This window comes from Helicoverpa zea, chromosome 6, assembly GCF_022581195.2.
Source record: "Helicoverpa zea isolate HzStark_Cry1AcR chromosome 6, ilHelZeax1.1, whole genome shotgun sequence".
Taxonomy (NCBI): Eukaryota; Metazoa; Arthropoda; class Insecta; order Lepidoptera; family Noctuidae; genus Helicoverpa; species Helicoverpa zea.
This window is the reverse complement of record NC_061457.1, coordinates 8,055,278-8,077,386: the sequence shown is the minus strand read 5'-3', so window position 1 is coordinate 8,077,386 and position 22,109 is coordinate 8,055,278. Positions and strand designations below refer to the sequence as shown.

At 34.5% G+C, this 22,109-nt stretch overlaps 1 protein-coding gene across 4 annotated transcripts in view; it reads left to right on the top strand.

Moving 5' to 3' along the window:
* Nucleotides 1-22,109, top strand: part of LOC124631084 (inositol-trisphosphate 3-kinase homolog) — an 80,537-nt gene that overhangs the window by 40,395 nt on the left and 18,033 nt on the right. Inside the window, exon 1 of one of the 4 annotated variants that reach the window (XM_047165251.1) lies at nt 12,260-12,395. The exons of 2 other annotated variants lie outside the window; for them this stretch is intronic. In XM_047165251.1, the coding sequence (XP_047021207.1) occupies nt 12,369-12,395 (27 nt within the window). In that variant the 5' untranslated portion in view covers nt 12,260-12,368. Of the gene's footprint in view, nt 1-12,259; nt 12,396-15,771; nt 16,040-22,109 lie in introns of those variants that run through there. One more of the 4 variants, XM_047165249.1, reaches the window with a different exon arrangement.

Below are 22,109 nucleotides of genomic sequence, written 5' to 3'. Positions count from 1 at the left end.
TGCCTCGGTGTGGTCTCTACGTCAGTGCCACAGGTAATTAGCTCCAGTTTATCAGACTGAAGTTATATTAACTGCATGCTATATTTAGCAGGTCAAATGTAGCCAGGTCGGGTCATGATAACTTGGTTTTATGAATTCTGCACTATACTTATTTGACAGACAGGTCGTTGCTTTATCTTTGTGATATTTGATCCGAATTTTGTAAAATAAATAAGGCTTTGGTTTGGTCGTAAGTACTTACCTATGGGTTTGAAATCAATATTAAGTAATATTTTTACTCAGCCTTTACATCATCCAACGTGAGTATGGAAAGAGTGCGTCTTACCATCACGTACGTTTAATAATATAATCAGCAGCCTCACAAGTCGCGCTCTCATTCCCACCTGCGTAACATCCGTCACGCTCAAAATCTACACGAGGCCTACTGACAACCTAGTGTAACATGTGCAGTTAACGGTATACTGTATCCATGCTCTGTAATGCATACCTGTAGTATCTCCACGCTATGATTATCTGAGTTAAACGACCAGCCGAGTCACGGCGGCGACACCCGGCTACATGGCAGGCCACGTGAACAACCCCTGATGTATCATGTGCGATGATAACATGACATTTTTCTGCTGATTGCATACAATTAACATTTTGAACTGCAATACAATTTTATAGAGACTTTCTACTTTGTAAGAAAAATAAATAAAAAATATACATATTGTTAAGGGGAAGTACCTACATTTGTCACATGCCTGACATGCACTATCTCATAAAATTCCGTCAAAAATACTTAATTTCGATGTATCTATCTCCTAAAGCAGTTTAGACAGGTTTTATACGTGACACATTTCGTCAAGTCTTCTTTTGAAATCACATTTTATCGTTGTTTTATGGCAGTAGTTTCATTGCAATCGTGACCATCAACGTGGGAAACAAAAACCAAGATATCGATCTAACACTTTTTGTATGATATTATAATAAATCAAAGAATTCAAGAGGAAATTGATGATTTGTTACTAAATATTCATAATCATATAATCCGGCGGAAACGCTAATTTGTACGCTGACATCCGTCTGCGTCAGTCAATCAACAGCATTGAGTGGGCAAATCATTGTAACTGCGCTCTTTGTATTTTTTATTCAATTGTTTTTGTCGGATCGAATCTTCCTACAGTTTTTTACGGAATTCCTGTACAAGACTTACTTGAAAACTTTTTTTTGGTACGGAAAAGATAAGTATCCAACCAAAGTTTTAGTAATTTCATTATCTATATAGAAGTATTATACTTATTCATATATGTACCTACTTATATAAGTAGTATACTTAAGTATATAATAAAGATAATGTTTGTTTGTGCCCTAAAGGAACAACTGAACTATCTGAAAAAATATTTTACTGTTGGAAAGCGAAAGCTTTAGTCTGTGATTTTATACCGGTACCGGTAGTAGTGATGAAACCGCGGGAAAATAGCTAGTTTCAATATAAAGCTGGATTAATAGCCCGTGTGTGTATAAGGCCCTTTTGTCGGTCTAGTTGCGGCGATAGCGCCAAGTGGAAAGAGCCGGCTGTCAGATAACCCTTCTATTACGATGCACGCGCAGCCGGCGCCCACGCATTATGACATTTTTTATTCGATTTACATCATACAGGAACCCAAATAGTTAAATAAACTGTAGCTAAGATAGTATTTTTTTATTGTGATAAGGGGTGCGAAGTCTGTTGTTGATATGCGAGAGAACGGTCAGGTAACAATGTCGTGCTTTGGAAAAGTATTATTTCATCACCTCTTTAAGACATGTCATCGACACGAAAGAAGGAACTCTGTTATTCTTTGCAATAAAAGTATTACAATTGGGGCTACGCATTGAGTAGTAGTTACATTTTTAAAATAATGCGTCACTCTACTTCAGTGAATATTTAGGGATTTACCGGAAAATTATACCCGATGCTGATTGCCTACCGGGTATGTTTCTAAGAATATTTTCAGCTGAAAAATTTAACATTTTGTGAAACCTTATTCGATATTCGAAAATTGGTGCTTAACTAGGGAATTGCTTTCCATACATACATGGCCGAATGAAAAAGTAACCTACATAAACCATGTCCGGAGCTCTGAAACTCCCTCGGTCCTTATATGCGTACATAACATAGTTTGTTTCTATTACTTCGATAGTCTTATCATAAAAAAACATAATAAATGAACAAACAAATCAGCATTTAAATTAAAAGGAGTAGATAATTTATGTTAAAGTAAATTTTCAACCAAATACGTGATACGTGAAGTGCATCCTAAATTCCCAACACTTGTTTCTTTTTAAGTTCAGATGAATCAACTTTCAATGTTAATTAATGTGTTACTGTTGTTTACATTCCAACACAATAATTGTTTTTACCTTTATCGGCAATTAAAAGGTTATCGGTAACAAAACGAACAATTAAGGAAGAATGATTTTGACACTGGTCCAATTAATTTGCGACACGATTATGTTAAACATACAATAAGATGACATTTATAAACAACAGTGATTATCACGACATAATAACATGCACTGTTTTCACATAGTAACTTAATCTGTTTATCTATATAAATTAAGTATAAGTGGTTACGGAAAATAACTGTCTCAGTAGGATTTACCTGCATGGCAAATTTCTATTTCAAATATTAGCACCGAAGTCAATGTTATTTATAGGTCCATTTTGAAAGGTCCTAATGATCTACAAATATAGGTAAGCGGCATTGTCATGGCAATGTATTGTGAATTTGTCACGACCTGACAAATATAATGTCACCGGCTTTGACTGACGTAGGTATTGGAATAAAAATAGAATAGTGAATTAGTGATAATTGGTTTGATATTTTTAGTGATATTTTATTGTCAGTTGTGGAAAATTTCGGAAGTGCTAACTAGGAACAGCCCATTGATGTAAGATCCGTAAATTGTTAACACTTGCGAGCACAGGAGTGAATGCTCTTAGTGGGTGTAGCCTAATATTCAGGCAACAAAATATTGATCCGGCCTTTTAACCTTCTCATGAGCTCATTTCATAAATGACTGGTTAGTTTAAACTGAAATTTAGGACAAATTGGTTGCTTCCTGACCGTTTAATACCTCTGCAATATTAGTATGAAACAACTTAACAACCTTGGGATATTTTGTTTAACTTTTTCTCGATTGGATGAAAATTGCGTGAAAATTTTTCATGAAATTACTAACAGGCTTAAGAAGCCTCCCTACACTGAAATGGTACTGATAAAAAAATACATATCCAAGTAATTTTTAAGACTTGCTTCTATTTGTTGTTTTGCTGGAAATAAATTTTTGTGTTTAACGCACAAGCGAATGGTCCACATAAGACTTGAACCATCAATATAAAAAATCGAACGTTTAAAATCGTTTAATAATTGCGGCTATAATTACCGTTTACGATCGATCGCAGTTTAACTGTTACATCTGTAATAGTGACGTTGTTACTTTGAACTTTGAGCTTCTTCGTGTCGGGGTTTTTAGAGACTTCAGTAATCGTAATGGAGATAAAGGATGTCGGCTGGCTAGTGGACAAGGTTCATGAAGCCGCGACCTGTTTGTATGGCTGACCGAGGGCGGCGCCATGTTCTTGATATCACTTTAAACCGGATCAAACTGCATTCGAACTGATAAATAATCTGTTTTATAGGTTGTCACGTCATTCATTTGTTATTTGTTCCTAGATTATAATCGTGGCGCAATTACGTTCGTAATGTAAAATCATGCCACTTTAGCTTTTCGGGCGTATATAGTGCATGTCACCCGGAGAGCATGTCACCCGGAGAGCAATGATGTGAAAAATAACTTAGTTTTTGTACATATGATACAATTTACGATTATGGTTTTATGATGTTCGGTAAAAACATGACATAAATCTTAGATAAATCTAATTTAAGAATTCGATTACTGTTTTATTTTGATAAACTAATTATAATGGGTATTAAAATTTCGCTGAGTCATTTGTTGACATAGGTATCATGGGTATGCGAAAGTACTTTTTTGTCAAAGAGAGGATTTTAAGTGAACATCCTAGAAACTTCGAAATACTTCGTTGCTAATTTAGGTTTCAAATACAGGTTTATTAATATTATGTGTTTTGCAAACATCGTAAAACGAACGGTCCGTTTTTAGAACTTGCTTTATAAAATAAAAGTCCTGTTTACGAACGAGGTGACTTTTTGAACAAAATTAACATAAATAAATATGTAAGTATCATCTTTTTTTCAATTAATAGCTGGTACAAATTAATTATGCAACTATCTGTCATTTCACGTGATCATAATGTGCCTAATTGAGCCTTCAGTGCTTAAACAAGATATTGTTGTCCAAGCTCATGTAGGTAATAAATAGTGATAAAGCACTTTTCTTCGGAACATTATCATCATATTTTCGTAAAAACTTATTTGAATAAATTCAAGGCTACAAGATATTATATTTAAATCTCTGTTTATTGTATTTAAAGTTCTAATATTTGCAATTCCTAATGTGAGCTATAATAAGTAGGACTATTCATATACGATCTTGATTAGTCATAATTGCATGTATTATGTGTAATTAAATAAGCAGTTGCATTGAATAACTTTAAAATTAATTAATTGATTAGTTCATCCCTAAATGTCGGAGTAATTGTGTAGGTACCTACTGGTCACGAACCCTTTACCTAAAGTCAGTTTTGAAATTAAAATTGTAGGCAATAAAAATTCGGAGAAATGTTATATTAATGGCGTGGTACTCATAGATAAAACGTTGACCTGTCGCATGAGTCGAATCTCGAATTACCTATTATGTAAACGTATATCGAATGTGTGCGTGATCGTGACATCTTATCTCATGTATCGGGGTCAAGGCTTATATCTGCTTCTACTACAGTTTAGCTAGGGTATCCCACCTGAGCTAGCGACAAGATTAATGTTTGTTGATCTGTCACAGTCATGTACCGTTAGTTCTACGTTACTGACTTTTCGTAGGCAGTTATCAGATGGTTCACAAGTAAGTTACTGTGCTTCCCGTTAAGCAAAATTGATTGAGTTTCATCATTAGATAAGACACAATGTTCATAACTTACAACGATGAACTCAAATGTGTGATCCATATTCGAATGTTTAAAATAGCAGTGTCGTCGAGAGTAATTTCCGGCTAAGGCTACTGTTTTCGAAAGAAATCAGCCAGCTGCACAGGATATTGTTGTGCATAAGCGTACGAATCGATACAGCTAGATGCACTATCAATTCGTCACGATCGGACTACCGGAGAGAAATCAAACTCAGGACCAAGGGCCACAGCTTAACGTGCTCTCCAAAGTAGATTGTTTTGATTCTTGTACAATTATGCAACTCTGTAAAGACGCACGAAGTTTCTCAATTTATGTAATACTCAAGGGCCTCAAAAGTGATATATGGACTGTGAGAGGTGCTTATGGATTGTTACAAAAGCAGTTTGGCGAGAAGTTAGGCCATAAAAATACCAGTATCAGTGAGCAATAAAGTTACGTAGGCCGTTAAAGACGTCACTTATAATTTACCAATGCAAGTAATTAAATTAATAGACTGGCTTTTATTTTTTCGGTTTGGTTTCCTTGATCCTCTACAATAGGTACATATGAAGACCAGGTAGCCCAACGAAATGATTAAAAAAATGCATCTTTAAAAACTACTTACTCGTACGTATCTAAGTACTCCTTGCGATATGATGACTTGGTGATGACCATGTACCCCGAAAAAAAGAGTCATCTGGAATATGGGTACTAGAATACTCATACAGCACAGTTTGAGGAATAACAACCTTTTTCATTGCTGGACGAGGCTCGTAGCAGCAGTGTTCGTATTGTGTCTTCCAATGCCATGCGTGGCGCATGTTAAGAGCTCTCAGCTCGCCTCGCTATGGCCTCGGCAGTATTTTTTAGGGCAGTAACATTTTGTCAAGACTCTTAAGAATCGACTTAAGCATCTGTTCACACTGTTTGTTGATTGTTCAATTTTATCACCATGTCTGTTTCATGTTAATTTCGACCGTCTAAAAAAAAAAGTTCGGCCATTCAGAGAATGCGTTCCTGACACGTCGCGATTGAACTGACGACGTAACTACATTCATTGATTATTGATATAATAATGTTGTTTTAATGCTCCTCAATTGTTAAAACGGTAAACAACCAGCAAAAATATTTTTATCGTAACTGCAACGCCATTGCAAAGTTACGTCGTCAGTTCAATCGCGACGTGTCAGGAACGCATTCTCTGAATGGCCGAACTATAATCTCATTAACTCAGTAGTTGTTTTGTAGTTTCGGTCATACGATGACTAATTTGAACCAGTTGTTTAATCATTTTGTTTCAAATTAAAATTCTGATACAATTCATTGATTATAGTTCGGCCATTCAGAGAATGCGTTCCTGACACGTCGCGATTGAACTGACGACGTAACTTTGCAATGGCGTTGCAGTTACGATAAAAATATTTTTGCTGGTTGTTTACCGTTTTAACAATTGAGGAGCATTAAAACAACATTATTATATCAATAATCAATGAATGTTATTACGTCGTCAGTTCAATCGCGACGTGTCAGGAACGCATTCTCTGAATGGCCGAACTATAATAGTAACTAGTTCGCAATTTAAACTACCTACTACCGTTAACAACAACCTTAACTTAATTGATTGACCATTGAATTGAATCATTCGAATTGTTAGTAAATTGTATTATTGTTTCTTTATTTATAATTTAGTCGGTTCACGTGCGTGCGCGCTTATCTTGAAGGTGGATCATGGCAAGCCATTGACGTCAGCGCCTACAGGGTCGGGCTACTATATAACCGAACCTATAACTTAACTGCCTACAAATAAATCTTCAATATTGCGACAAACTATTGTATTTCACCAATTTAAATAAGATTTATTAAGCATTTATGCAGAATATTTTAATATTTCAAAATACTTGAGTATCTCATATTACCACCTACCTTCATTCCTAGTTCACGAAAATATCATAATTTTGAACATAATAAAATATGTAATTGCGTCAGTAAAGACTAAAAAATCGATTGTTAATATGAATACAGGCATTATTAAAAACGTATTCTTCTTGTTTTTGTGAAAATTTTAGCATACATAAGTTGTTTCGATTTTTTATAATCATGTGAACGAAAAACGTGTTTTTCGCGTTATGTACTTAAATCTAATGAAGCGAACGCCTTCATAAATATTCTGAATACATACCGACATATATACATACTTACACAGTTTCACACAACAATAATAACTAACACACACACACACATACTTAACTTATAAAAAAAGCGATTTTAATGACAATGATGAACCGTTGTTTAGATTTATTTACAAAACGGCATGCGCTAAGTCCTTTGTAAGGAAACAGAAGATGTTCTCACTGATACAGTTATGGCTCAGATAAAATCAATCCTTACATTGTAAGTACAAAGGCATATCTATTTTTCATAATTCACGTCAATGTAAAACGCAAACGTGAAAGGTTCCATTCAGAAACGCAACAAAATTGCACTAGGAAGTACTTAATACTAGAATAGGATACGATAATCTTTGTTTGACGTACGTTAATATATCTAAAATTTTTAATGTTGATAGACAGGCAGTCTTTTTAAGCCAAGATCCATGGATTCAGAGATACTTAACGCAGCTAAATGTCGAAGTCGTGACTCAATCTACACACATTCAGGCCTCGGATAATAGATAGATTGAGTTCCAATCACCTCGCCTCGTGTATTTACTATTGTCTGATTTCAATCGACACAGGATTTATTCTACGTCACTGACGCTAACTAGTTATGCCAATTGATACAAGCAAACATAGTTTATCGTTATTTGTACGAATGACCATGCAAACGCTTTTCTTTAACATGAAAACAAGTTGTAAACCAAATTCTTTACCTGACTTGTTGAAAAAAAAAAACAACATTTTAATGTGATTGTGACTGTAATTCAGCCATGGTCGATGTTTCATATTTTATTTATTATATAGGTACAGATACAGAAAAATGAATAAATGAACCTGAGATCCAATGAGGGTTTTCGATACTTTTTCTGCCGCCAGGCGGCGCTTCGTATGCGTCAGGTCCAAACAGCTGTCAAATAGTATGGAATTGTAGGGTCCGAACTTATTGTTTATTGAAATTCTGTTATATTGGAAGTGTTATTGATTTTATTATGGACTACGGTCAGAATAAGGTTTCCGAACTAAAAATTGAGCTAAGAGAGAGGGTGCAAAAGTCACTGGTACTACGGAAAAGCTTGTTGAAAAATTTGTTAACACAATATGATTTAGTTTTTTTTATTTACTCAACCTCAATAGTAAAACAATAATGCAGTGCTTTAATTATAAAATAATAAAAAAAACACTAAAATCGTTCACTATTCATAGTAAAGATAAGCACTTTGACAGTTACCTGGACCTGACGACTCGGTGCCGCCACCTCGTGGACGCCATTTTAGAAAACCCTCATTACAACTGTACACAGCCTACAGAAGGAACAACATTGCGTTCATATGTCAGATAGCTTCTTCATTTCATAAATAAAAAATATAGAAGCAAAAATTATTAAATTACTAATTGATTTTTCTACAGCCTACCTAATTTATTTCTTATGATTTATACTACTGAACTGCCGATATCTAATTGATAGCGAAAATAAATTATACTAATATGTGGTTTGGGTGATTTGTTGGAAACATAGTGGCATAAATACCTTTATTTATTCGAGGCCTACGCAAATACGGGGTTAATAGACTATTGCATAAAGTCTGTTTGCTTGACTGTTGCGCAAGCAATGCGGCGAAGCTTGAAGTCGTTATGATGTACTTATGTGCCAATTTGTAATCATCTGTCAGGGTTCACCTATATGCTTAGCTGTCGACATTAGTTAATGTGCAATATGAAGCTTTAAAGAGTGATTAATATGATCATTTGATTTCAGTATTCAGTGTTGCAAAATAAAAGCCAAAGTGCTTAGAGTTGAAAGTATTACCTATACCTTTGTAGTATTTTATTATGACTTAACTCTTAATGACATGAAAATAATCTGATTGAAGATGAAGTTAGTACATGCTAAGCTTGCCCTCTTCACGTGTGCCTAGTGTGATAAATTTCGTTTAAGTATTACAATTTATTTGATGCATTTAACTATTTGAAAAGGCATCATAATAAATTATTTCTTATCAGTCTTAAGCGTACGTTTCGCCAAAATTACTTACTGTGCCATTGGCGCCAATTTATTTGCAAATCGACATGATAAATTATTTTCGGTCATTATCGTCTCTTTACTCGATGACTAACCAAAATCACAAATATTTGTTCAATCGAACATTCTTCTAGTGTAATAAGTATTGTTTACACTTTGGACCTCTGTCTGAGTTCGGAGGATGTAACACTTTACTCTTTGCCTTTTTATTTACCTTACAAATGCTATGTTAATGCTGGTCAAGTTATTTAACCTTCGTAAATTTTAGCACAAGCATATTATAATATAAAAACTGGTCAAATGCGTATCTATCGGAAGAGCAATGTTATCTGTGGTATTTGGTATGACCACATGAAAATACCCACTACGTACTTATCTATTCCTATAGTTGTTAAGGTTCAGATATATGTTTTATTTTTAACGTGCTACACTTAATTTTCCCTTGCCTGTTGAATTTATAATCATTTATGTCACTGATCCCCAGGGAAGACCCATACCCGATGACTAAATCATTAAAATGTATAAGTGCATTATTCAAGTTCATCGAACATTCACAAGGGCTTCAGAACTTTCCAGAATTCGACGAAAAGCAACAAACAAAGTTTTTTGTAAGTAGTGTAAGTGACAGTTAAATAAAACTAATTTCCCTTTAAATCATTCGTGCATTTTAATTTTTTTTGTCTGGTTTACTCTTTTGTAGATCGTCTATACTATATTTTACGTCTATGAGCATAGCAACCACTTCATTTGTTTTGACGAAGATCTTTGCATAGTATGTTTACTATATAGTATGCAAAGTCAGAGTCGAATCCGACTCTTATATGCTTACTTACAATGAAAATTCTTATTTGATATTACAATTAGTCGACAGATAATACGTGTTTTTGTATTGCAATGTGCACAGGTACGTTATTCACTAATCGTTTGTGCTAATTTATAAAATCATTAAAAGGCTCTAATTAAATAAATCATCGTTTTGCATGAGTTATTTGAACATTTTGAATACAAAGTTTAAGTTTTAGTAATGCAGAATATTTTTCTATGTATTTTTGGTGCTCGCCAGTTGCTATGTCATAAACTTGCTCTGCACCATCTTGCAGAACAATGTTCTAATTGTCTAAATCATAATACATTCTTTTTATACCTTTTTTTTGGGTCTTTAATAAAATACATCGGTAGTTTTCTTCTGAAGAAGTTAATTCTTCGAGGTAGATAGTTTATACCGTTCCATTGTTCAGTTACCTACTTACCGTGCACTCATAACTGCATAGGCAACCTATACTTATTCTTCGAAGCTTCTAGAAGCTGTTCCCTTATAAATAATATACTTCCATCTTCGACGCCTGGCGGTCTTTTTTTATAAAAGGATGTGTAAGTCACACAATGGGTCGAACTGGGTGGTCATCCATATAAAATCTCATTAAACACAAATAGCTCTATGACGCTATCAGTAAATAAATATATTTTATGAGTTATTACATTGTGGTACGGATTCGGCATACATTATTAAAACAATGGGTGTGAATAGAATTATTTTATGTTTGGTTACTATCTAATGCATATTAAAGGTACAGCATAAACAAATTTTTCTAAAAACTCCAAGTATTACCATTATTAGGTACTATCAAATGGACGCATTTCATGCATTAGCTGACTGCGGTAGCCGTTTTTCACCTGAAATTGAGTTACGCTGAAGTCTCTCAGAGCTTATAAAAAGGTTCAGCTGGTAGATATTGCCATGAAATGAAACGCAACAATTACTATTATTGTACCTAATTACGTATATTTTACGGACCAATAATAACCAAACGTTTGTAAAATATATTTTTCATAAGTACCAAAAGTTTACCATGCCCCGTTCCATTGCTGCCAATCTGCATGCCATTCCCATTTCTATAAAGAACAAATCTTATAAAGTAAAGCTTACCAGAGTTTCTCTCTAATTATCGCCTATACATACATTTTCTTGAATAGGTACATACCGAATATACCAGATGATCGTTTGACCAACCAGATAACTTACGCCTAGTAGGCAAGTGCGGTAGGAACGGCTCTCTCAACAGAGTCTTTGTTATCTATGGATAATTACTTTTACTTTCATAGCTTCTTCCATTTTTATCTGACGCTGACTTTCTCCTAATCACCTCTAAGTTTTGACGTCAGCCGGTAACCATGACCTAATACAACTTAAAAGCATTTATGTACATAGATAATGAATGAAAGTAAACATAAAGAACAAGTAAGGTGCGATAAGTAAAACCTATTAGGTACACTCGGTCATATCATTTTATTTTACATAAATGTCACTTTACAATGTATTCAGTTACTTACAATGGGGGTCAGTCATATTTAATTGAAACTAATGAATTATTGAAAAGCGGATATTCCACGTGACTTTGTTTTTTAACTGCGAAAATAAACTGTAGGTCTACAGCGATCAAATTAAAAACAGATAACTTTTTTACTGATGAATTCGTTAGACAGACGATATATTCTACATCTGACTACCAGGTGCCTAAGTATATTATAGTTCGGCCATTCAGAGAATGCGTTCCTGACACGTCGCGATTGAACTGACGACGTAACTTTGCAATGGCGTTGCAGTTACGATAAAAATATTTTTGCTGGTTGTTTACCGTTTTAACAATTGAGGAGCATTAAAACAACATTATTATATCAATAATCAATGAATGTAGTTACGTCGTCAGTTCAATCGCGACGTGTCAGGAACGCATTCTCTGAATGGCCGAACTATAATCAATCAATACGGCATAAGTTCTTACTCACACACTTAATGTATCTATGACTAAACATTTGGTTCTCAAAATGCTAACCCGCCAAATGTTCGTGTTCGAGAACGCAGAGCTTTGTCGGATAAAATAAGAATCACCGTTACACTGAACGGGAGTTCGGGATGGTTCTTAGAAGCGGCGGGGGGCGGCGGGGGTGAAGAGGGGTGTTCCCGTGTGCAGGCGTACCATAGACGCGCTGCAAACATCATGCAAAGCCCCAAAATATATTAAATCTTCCTCAAACCACGTCAATATATTAAAATATTCAATACGAAAGTGATATCTATAGAACCGACATTTTTTTTCATGATTTCATGTGTTAATTGTGCACGCTTTTGTGAAAAGAGGTTATGTTGACAGAAGAGATATGGTCACAGGTTAGTAAACAGTTGTTTATTAATTGTTTCCGCTATTTTGTGTTTTAACATAACTAGAAATTGTAATTATGTCAAACTAGTAACAGTTAATTTGTCTTATAAATGTTGTTTGTGCTCTGTGGGCTGAGTTATCGACATCGAAGCGTCTACTTATTACGGGCGATTCCCATTGGTGAGACAGCTTTTAAAAACTGTTTTAATGGATTAAGTAAAATGTTTACAAATGTACTTCCTTTGACATAATAAACATTTAAAACATACAGTGAATAATTAAATAAATAACAGCTGATTGATAAAGGTTGTTCTCTTAATGTTGTTTACATTAAAGATAAACAAACTATCGGTTAGGGATATACCTTTAACATAGTATCACGTAGACCATGTTCAATTAACATAATTAAGTTAATCGCGTAATTATCTAAACAGTTAAAGTCCAATTATTATCGTCAATATTTATTTAATTAGTAACATTTACTTAGGACTTTAGTACAAAGAACATGATTTCAGCTAAGTATGTATCTAGATGAAATTATTCTGAAAGGTGAAACATGTGTAACTTGTAGAAGTTTTACAGTCTCATGAACTACAACTCTTTGGGCAATTAGCGGCAATTTAACTTATATTTTAACCTATTATTTAAAGTAAACCCATGTAGACTTATTCAAGTGAAAAGTTAACGTACCTAAGCTTCATAAGTTACGGTCTGTCATGTTATGAATGACGTGTTGATACAATGTACAACTGAACTCGTTAACTACCGGTATCTTTGACGTTGCTTGCTGTAAGTCGAAATTGTAAACACAGTAGCTAAAAGCTTGCGAAGGTAAACTTTGTTCAGTAATCTCAACGATTTTCAATGAAGCTTTTCTGTTTGAAAATGTGATTGAACTACCTATTATTATTGATAAAATACCCTACAAAATACACAAATACATAATAAAAATACTGTTTTACGCGTACCGTTTACTTAGGCAAAGATAAATGTGTTTCAACCTAATTACCTACTATGGGAACACTGGATAATATATAATCAGTGAAAAATGGGTATGTCTGATAACATTACGATATAAATTTTAGATATGGGATATAGGTAAATTGTTTAAATATAGATTTGTTTGTTTTAATATTGTTCATAAACTTCATTGTTCTCATTACGTCTTTTATAACTATTAATATATATCTACATTAATTCCATTCATTAATCGATTTTACGACTGCATTCAAACAATTTAGATGATTCTAGGCTCTGCCTACTATTGATCTTACGACTAATTTAGTTTCATAAAAGACAAACAAAATTCGTGAAATCATTCCTCTATGCAATTTTTGATAATTTTTCCAATGAGAAAATTGTTCTTGAAATACCTAGGTACCTACGTAAAATTACTTGAATGACAAAATCTCTGTTTGTATTTATACTAGTCGTAGTTGCATCACTGCTATTCATGGTCATTCCATAATAGTAACTTAACCTTTACAAATGTCAAGTTTTGATAAGTAAAGTGGAATCATTCATATTTTTTATTCAATCTATTGATGTCGAACGATACGAACTCAACGCTACGTAGTCGACATAAAAAGAATGATTGTTCCCACAGTCCCAAGGTATACTAGTTAATATAAATGAGCGTAGGTACTTATACGCGTATCGTCATAGTTCCGTCCTATTACAATGCATAATCAATTCAATTATCCGGTGCTGTGGCGTGACACCATCCCTATTACTGAACATTGACAGCTCTGACCAGCCTTTTTGTAAACAACACGTATTTAACATCATTTAAAATAAAAACATTAATATTTATTTTTCTATCTCGTCCTATTGTTGTTGAGTGTTAAATGGAAAAGTTATTTCAAGAATAAAGGAAAATATCATCCCATGTAATAATAGTATATCTATGAGTTATGATTAACTTTGTTCTCATTGTGTGCAAAAATAATTTTGATAAACTTAAATTCAGTTAAATGCACTAAAATTCACTAAATGATACACATAGGTGTGTATATTCACAGACAAGGAGTCGGAAAGCTATGTTAACATTAAATAAATACATTTATATATTTCATGTACAACTTATTTTACACTTTTTCATAACGTAACAATTTGCAGCGTTTGTCCTCGACGTCAACTCATTTCGGATGTTCCGTTGTTTATATATCATCGTGGCGACACATTTAAACATGTTTATCGTATGTTTTCATTGATAACAGTAGTATACATTGGCGAATCGCTGTCGGGTATTTACACAGCATGATAAGACGTATGTATTATATCTAATTCCATACTTGCGTAGTTCGAAACAGCGAACTTTGGAAAGCTGTACGTTTTACTGTACAGTTCTAGATTAGTTTCTGTTATTGCTTGTTTTTCCAGTTAAATCTTTATCAAGATTAGGTCTTCATTGGAAATCACTGTTTCATACTTAATCAATTTATAATTAATTAGGTTTTAAGAATATACCAATTCCTTGTTTATCTTATGAAAATACGATGCCTTTACCAATTAGAACTTCTGGCAGTTTAATACCCTTTAATTAACAATATAAAATTACTCTGAAAATAAATCAGTTTATTCTCATAAACTTAAACATACATATTAATTATCTAAAGACATATATATATATATATAGACGTAAATATAAATGTATTGATATATAAATGTATTGATTATTTGTTCAGCTTCGTTATTCAGCTAGTCGAAAAGCTCTGAGTTTGACGTGTTCTCTTGGTGTAGGTCGGTGTCGACGGGGCATATCACCACAAAGGTCATTTGAATTACACAATTAGGGTAAATATTATTTAACTACCGAAGCAGTAGAGAGTCAAACTAAGGAGGAACCTTCCTCATCAGTTATTATAAGAAACAAGTAAGTAGGTACTCCTATTAAAAATAGTTTTTAATATAAAGATTCCAAGAAATGAGATAAACAAATTTTGATTCCTAATAATTTATATTTATCAACTTAGGCATATGCCTTGTTATACCTACCAAAAACGAATAAATCAAACCAAATCCTATCTTACTTGCACAGAAACAAAGTCTTTTAGAATAATAATTAGAATTATCAATCAGTTGATATCGCAATACCAGTTACATTTTTTTTATATTCAAAATGTCAACCTTCTAATAAAAATAATGATACTTAATACAAAAATGTCACGAGAAAACTTAACGGAAAGCTCTCGAACAATCTACAACGGAGAGTATCTGTCATCTTTATCAAGTACTGGTCATCAAATGCCGTGGTCGCAGTAAAAGCAGGTCATGTTCGTGGGCAGCAGCCGCCGGATGGAACAGGGAAAGTCACTCGAGCGTGGATAAACTTGTAGTTTCTTTTTTGCAAACGTAGCTTGCTGGGTACGCATGCGCGAGGCGCGCGATACGTCAGTGTTGCATGGAACCAACGTTCACTTCGGACGCGCGACTGGCGCTCGTGTCTATGACGCCGTTTGGTGCTTATGAATAAAGAACAAGTGTTGTGTGTTGCTCGTGTTGGATTGCGATGAGCGGGGCAGGGGTGGCGTCCCGGACGGCGGCCGAGTCCGTAACCCTGCCGGCAGAGTTCCCGGTCCGGCTCTACATGCGGGCACTCCGCCAGTATCAAAAGCTCCTTGACCTAAGACGCCTATCATCCAAAGACAAAGTAAGCATTGTCGTCACTACATCGATATTATTGTTCGACAGAAATGTTTTGTCAACTATTTACTTAAGTTAATGTTATGCATGGTCTTACACATTCTTGTGTTTGACCTGTCAGCTACGCATAAACAGGGCTTTTTTTGTGTCTTTTTTTGACACATAGTAATTGAATTTGAGTACCTACACAAGCAAGTTTTATGTAGTGCCGTTAAGTAAGCATAATCTTTTGTGTGCTTTGATTGTTTTTTTTTTTATAGTACGTCACTCACACGAAATATTATACTTGTGTATGTTGTCTGCACCAAGTTAAAAAACATTTTCTGAGAATCGGGGAATCATGGTTTCCCGTTTTTGATGCGTTAATATGGATCACCTTGACTTACAGGAACTATTAGAATATTTCAGTCTGGTTTTTACATTTTGATCACTTTATAAGGAAAATTTTAATGCGTTGATGAATAGTTTTGCTGACGTCCGTAGCTTGCATGAGTCAATGTTCAATATTCAATATAAACCGTAATAATGTATCCTTTAGTTAGCAGTGGTAGGTAACTGCTTAAATTAGCTGAAGGACTTGATTCATGTCCGTCAAGTTCACGATTTTGTTTTGCGTTTCTTTCAACTACAACATTCTACTCTACGTGCCTCTTTCCTCATCAAAGGACCGTTCACTTCTCAAAATAGGCGGGTTCGACCTGACTGGCCACTGCTATTAATATAGTAACGAAAACTAGTTAACGTGGCCGCATAACTCAAACTTTTCTAAAGTCGAAGCACACTATTTATATGAACATTTATAAATGTGCTAAAACACTACTGATTCTTTGTAGATTTGTATGTTAATTTCTATATTGTGATTATTCGCATTAAGCAGTTGACGATTGGAGGCGGAGCTTTTTAAGCTTATCGCGTAGTTTGATCGTGGGACAAATGATCTGTTGTATCGTTTAGCGAGTCGTTTAACGACTGAGGTAATCTCGGCCGGCCACTCGGCAGAGGGTTTTATCAGTTTCAAGGTTGTGCGCCGGCGCCGCCCACTGCCTCTAATGAATTAATTCGAAGCCAACGATTGAATATTTACGTCATTCAAACATTTGCATTTTAGTTTACTTAGTGCATGATGTTCGAGATTGCACCAGGTACCTATTGTATTCAATTATTTGGTTTCAATAACAGAACTCAACATGTATAATCATTAACCTCTTTCAAGACTGTCATGTGCTTCTGTGTTTGAGTTATTTCGAAGTTCTACGTTTAGTTTTAATTAAGTCAAAAACGTCTAATCTTTAGAATCAATTTGAATAATATTTTGATATTCGATTCCACGGATGTCGAATTTCCTACTGTCGGCAACTTCTATGAGCTAGTCTTTCTATTCCGTTGCTACTTCAAACCAGTTCTTTGACCTCTTATCAAGCACCGTATTTAAATACCACGTGTTTAAAAACTATCGTGGTAGGTATTAATATTAGTATTCAGTGATTATGCTCTATTATGCAATTGCACTTCAAACACGTCTTTATAATTACAGTAGCACGTGCACATAATATTACGTGCATGACCTTGCTCATAATTATTATTAATTAATTTAATTGGACCATAATATTATGTAATGAAGAACATCAATCTCTATTATTGAAAACTCAGTTCAACATTGTTTACCTCTCGATACGAATAAATTATATATCAATTGATTAATCTGTCTGTTCTTTATTGATACCAACGTGAATATTATCTGGTTCTGTTTTAAATAGGTAGGTACTTGAGAGAGTCTAAATTCTTCAGATCTATTCGTGCCACTTCATAAGTGACTAGGTTTAAGAGGCATACGTTAAGTAAGTTCATATGCAAGGGTTTATTTTTATTTATACACAGACTACACCTCCTAACCCGACCAGTAGGATTGAGACCCTATGATTGGATACCAATGTTTTTCACAAAATGCACAAAAATATGTAAAAAAATTAGGTACAATAGTTTAGCTTAAAGTTGTCAAATGTCTCTGTCTCGTTTTATTTTTAGAACAATCTGTAATTCTAGTGAAGTTTAATTTGAAGGACCGTCAATGTTGAACCTCCTTCCTGCAGGTTCCATCATCCAATCAGCTTCTCGATACTAAATTATAATACCTAATGTACCTAATACTGTTGTTCGACATCAGAAATACATTTACATACAAAGTTTAATTTAAATACGATTAAAAGTAGGTTAATTAGTATAAAATGCAAAAGTTATTACATTTCATATCCGAATTTGCAGATGCATCTCTGAAATGCTACTTAAATGTCTTGATAAAAGTTGTCCGGCCTTTTGATGAGATACACGTGTAGAGATGTCCAACACCTACATGCAGAGTACTGCATAAAATAACTACCGAAAATGGACACTTTTAATTTCGAAACTACCGGTTTGGACTCTACTTACCTACGTCAAAGCTACTTAAAAAGTAGCGCACGGTTTTTAAATGGATCGATTTCGTGACCACGTTTGGAACGGATTGTCGTCATTGTAGATAAGCTTTTGTCAACTGTCAATAAATGACAGATCGATAGAGTGGGCTCGGACAGGCCTGTGACGGAGCGGAGGCATCACCCGATGTGGCGGTATAGCATAACAAACAATAGTGACCATGAACACCAGTAGGTAAGTGTCGGACATGAATTCGAACATTTGAAATTGAGGTTCCAAATTCGATGTTGTGGCAGATATGCTAACCGCACACCATAGTGTACGAATGTTGATAGCTGGCGGGCACGTCACGTCGCCTTTCCGCGTCCGGCAACTTCCTGCCGCCCGCGTGCCGCAGCGGGCCGCTTGCGCCCCGCACCAACAACACCGACAGTCTGCATTCTGCTGATTAGACACTTCCGTACACAAGTGACGAACTCGATTGAACAACGGTTCTGTTGCCTTTTATACCCCTATAAAAGAGCAGCTTAAGTACCAGAAAAGTTGCCAGAATTAATTTTCACATTGTCTTATCTCATTGTCCACTTAGAGAAAGTGTTATACAACGTTTGCTTTATCAATGGAAGTATAGCCAAGGATTTACTTAGCACAATAAATTCCTCAAGAAATGATGTTTGTCGTCGTTGTAGATGTTTGACTAATGCAAACGTAGAGCATTCTAGATGGTCTCTGCACGACCTGAGTTTTGTTAGCAGTACCTAACCCACGGAAAATTATAAAATTGCTGCAGTAAAAAATAACTGTAACGACGAGTTTCACGAGGAATCAAAAACTGTGGACAGTTAAAGCTTTCGATTTACAGTACCGGTCCCATAATAAAACGAATCCTGTTCCGAAATGCACATAAAGTTAAAATTAAAGTTTGATGATAAACACAAAGTATTTTTAAGGTTATTCTTGCGGGTATCCTACTTCACCAGATTAGAACACTAATTTGTCTTCATTTAGTCAGACGGTAGGTATATTTATGGCATCGTAATCCATTTATTGGATTTCTTTTTATCGCAGAATAAACTCGCTTTTATTTGGATTGTAAAGTGCCTCCTGTGCTCGAAATAGGTATTGCGATATCTTTAGAACCCTTCCAAACTTGTTTGTAGCTATAAACTTTAGCAGTCAATATGGCTTGGAACGGAACTACTTTTTTATTATATTTTTTACTACATGTTATAGACCCGAATGGTTATTATTAGAAAATATATATAACATGTTTTGATGTATGGTCAAGCATAATCGTATTAGTAGCTGTAGCACAAAAAATCACATTGATTGAAACAGTTCTGGCATGCCAAAAATATCACATTGATGTTTATACACCTACTTTAATCGCGTGACAGCTAGAATGAAATAATTACTATGTAATTTATGCTGGTCTATTTGTTTCTTAAAATAGAAAAATTCGTCACAAAAGTTAACATTTGTCTGTACTCGGACTGACTGTAAACTTGTTAAGTAATACAAGTAAAATTAAAAGAAATATTTAGTTTAAGGTTAGTTCATTGTGAAAATGTAGGTGCCTAGATAAAATTGTCATTCTAAGACAACACATAAACAATTGTGATTTATTAATTAACCTGCTCTAGAACCAAACATTTATTTTGGGGTCTTGAGGTACTTTTGAAAAATCTGTAACATAGAGCTATCTCAAATAGTTTGACTGTCCTTAAAATGTATAGTACAATAAGGATTTGTCTATTTTCTTTTATTTTAATTTGTTGTATAAAAAACCACTACTTGCTCATAACGGCAGACAATTAGAGTAACAGATGTCGTCTATTTTAAGGTTTTCGTCATTATTCCAATTACGTCTATTCTGAACGTGGCCGGTATTGTTACTATTCGCGGGAGTAACTAACAATGTATTTAGGTAATGTAAACTGTTCCACTAAACGCGTTTTTAACAATTTTATAAAAACCTGCTAAAGAAAATTTTCCTTGAAAATATTAAAATTAATAATTTTAAAACTTTCCGTACTACTACGGTCATTTTACGCTGGTTAAACTTTTTACGACACGAAATGGAAACCATTTCTTTCTCTACTCTCTTACTATGTTCTCGTCACACACGAAGCTTAAAGCTGATCACAAACGAAGTAAATCTCATGGAGATCAAATTATCCACTTGACACTTAACAAACGCACCCTTAGCTGATCACATTAAGGCACCGACAATATCGTTCATTAGTTCAAATATCATAATGATCTATATTATTCAGCCAGTTGAGGTAACAATGATGAAGAAAAAATGATCTTAGTGTCCTTAAAAGGTCAATCCAAAGATATTACCTGGATTTAACATATGGATATAAAGGAAAAGGTGATTGACTGGCTGACACAGGTCAAACAGTTAACGTTAGACATTTGAATTATTTATTAATGTATTCTGCATTGTACAATTTGTTCATACATCAGACAACAAAACAGATACAACGATTACATAAGACACCCACAATTAATGGTTCTTCTCTACTGAAATTCAATATTATGTTTCATCATGACACATGTTAAACTGAATGGCAAGAAACAAAATAAATAAATATCAGCATTAAAGTCAGGCCATTATTTAACGTTGCGAGATAATACATTCATTATCCTATAAAAATAGTACTGCAATGCTACTTGTGCGTATATTTAAACATAAGATAACCCCTATGTGATACGTATTAATGTCATTGTTGAATAAGCCGTCTGAGCAGCAAACGGCCGACGGTCTGGGATATGACGAGCATTGACGCACACGCAACCGATTAAAGTACGGGTCAAAATCTTGTGCCGACGCTTTTATAAATAATATTTATGGGTCATTTACGGGGGAGAACAAAAAGGTTTATTGACTGTCTTAATGTTTAATACCGAATGCCCCTTGAGTTCCTGTTTGTGAAGACCAGCTGCTTTTGAGGTTCATCTCAAATTTTGGCATGTCATTCCTAGCATCAGCATTATTTATGGGTCAAATAACTTCTTCATTTGCAAATCATATTTGAAAACAGCCTAGAAAATTGAAACAAAGAGCAAGGCTAATAATATCCTGCAAAACTTTTGATTAAATAGAACGACGTATTTATAGGTCAAATAGGTAAGTATTTTGCAGATCTTTTAATGCTGTGTAATCAAACAGTTTTTCTCTTTATGTTTTCAAAGCTAAAAACAAACACATAAGCTGACCACACAGACTAAAAAACACATGGACACTGTTCTAATCTTCCTAATCTCATGTAAACGAGTAAAGCTGAAGACAAACACAGGGTGTCTAATATTCCTACTGTGCTATGCTTAAAAATAGAGGTGAACGGTCTTGCGAATGATATCCTATCCATAAGCAAATAGAATTAAAATAAATTCACTTAATTATTCACATAAGTTGCAAGCTCATCTGGCTCCTGGTGACTAAGGCCTGCCCCATAAGGGCGAGATTATCATATTTCGTGGTGAGGTTATTGTGCCCGTGACGTCAGCATCGTACGACATCATAAAAAATGCTTTGTCGTCAGATAGCGTATCACTCACGTTGTTTAAAAAAAAATATTGTTTGATATTAAAGGAAAATACGTGAACTCATTATCTAATTTTGTTATGAAACTTTAGATAATTCAACTGATACGCAA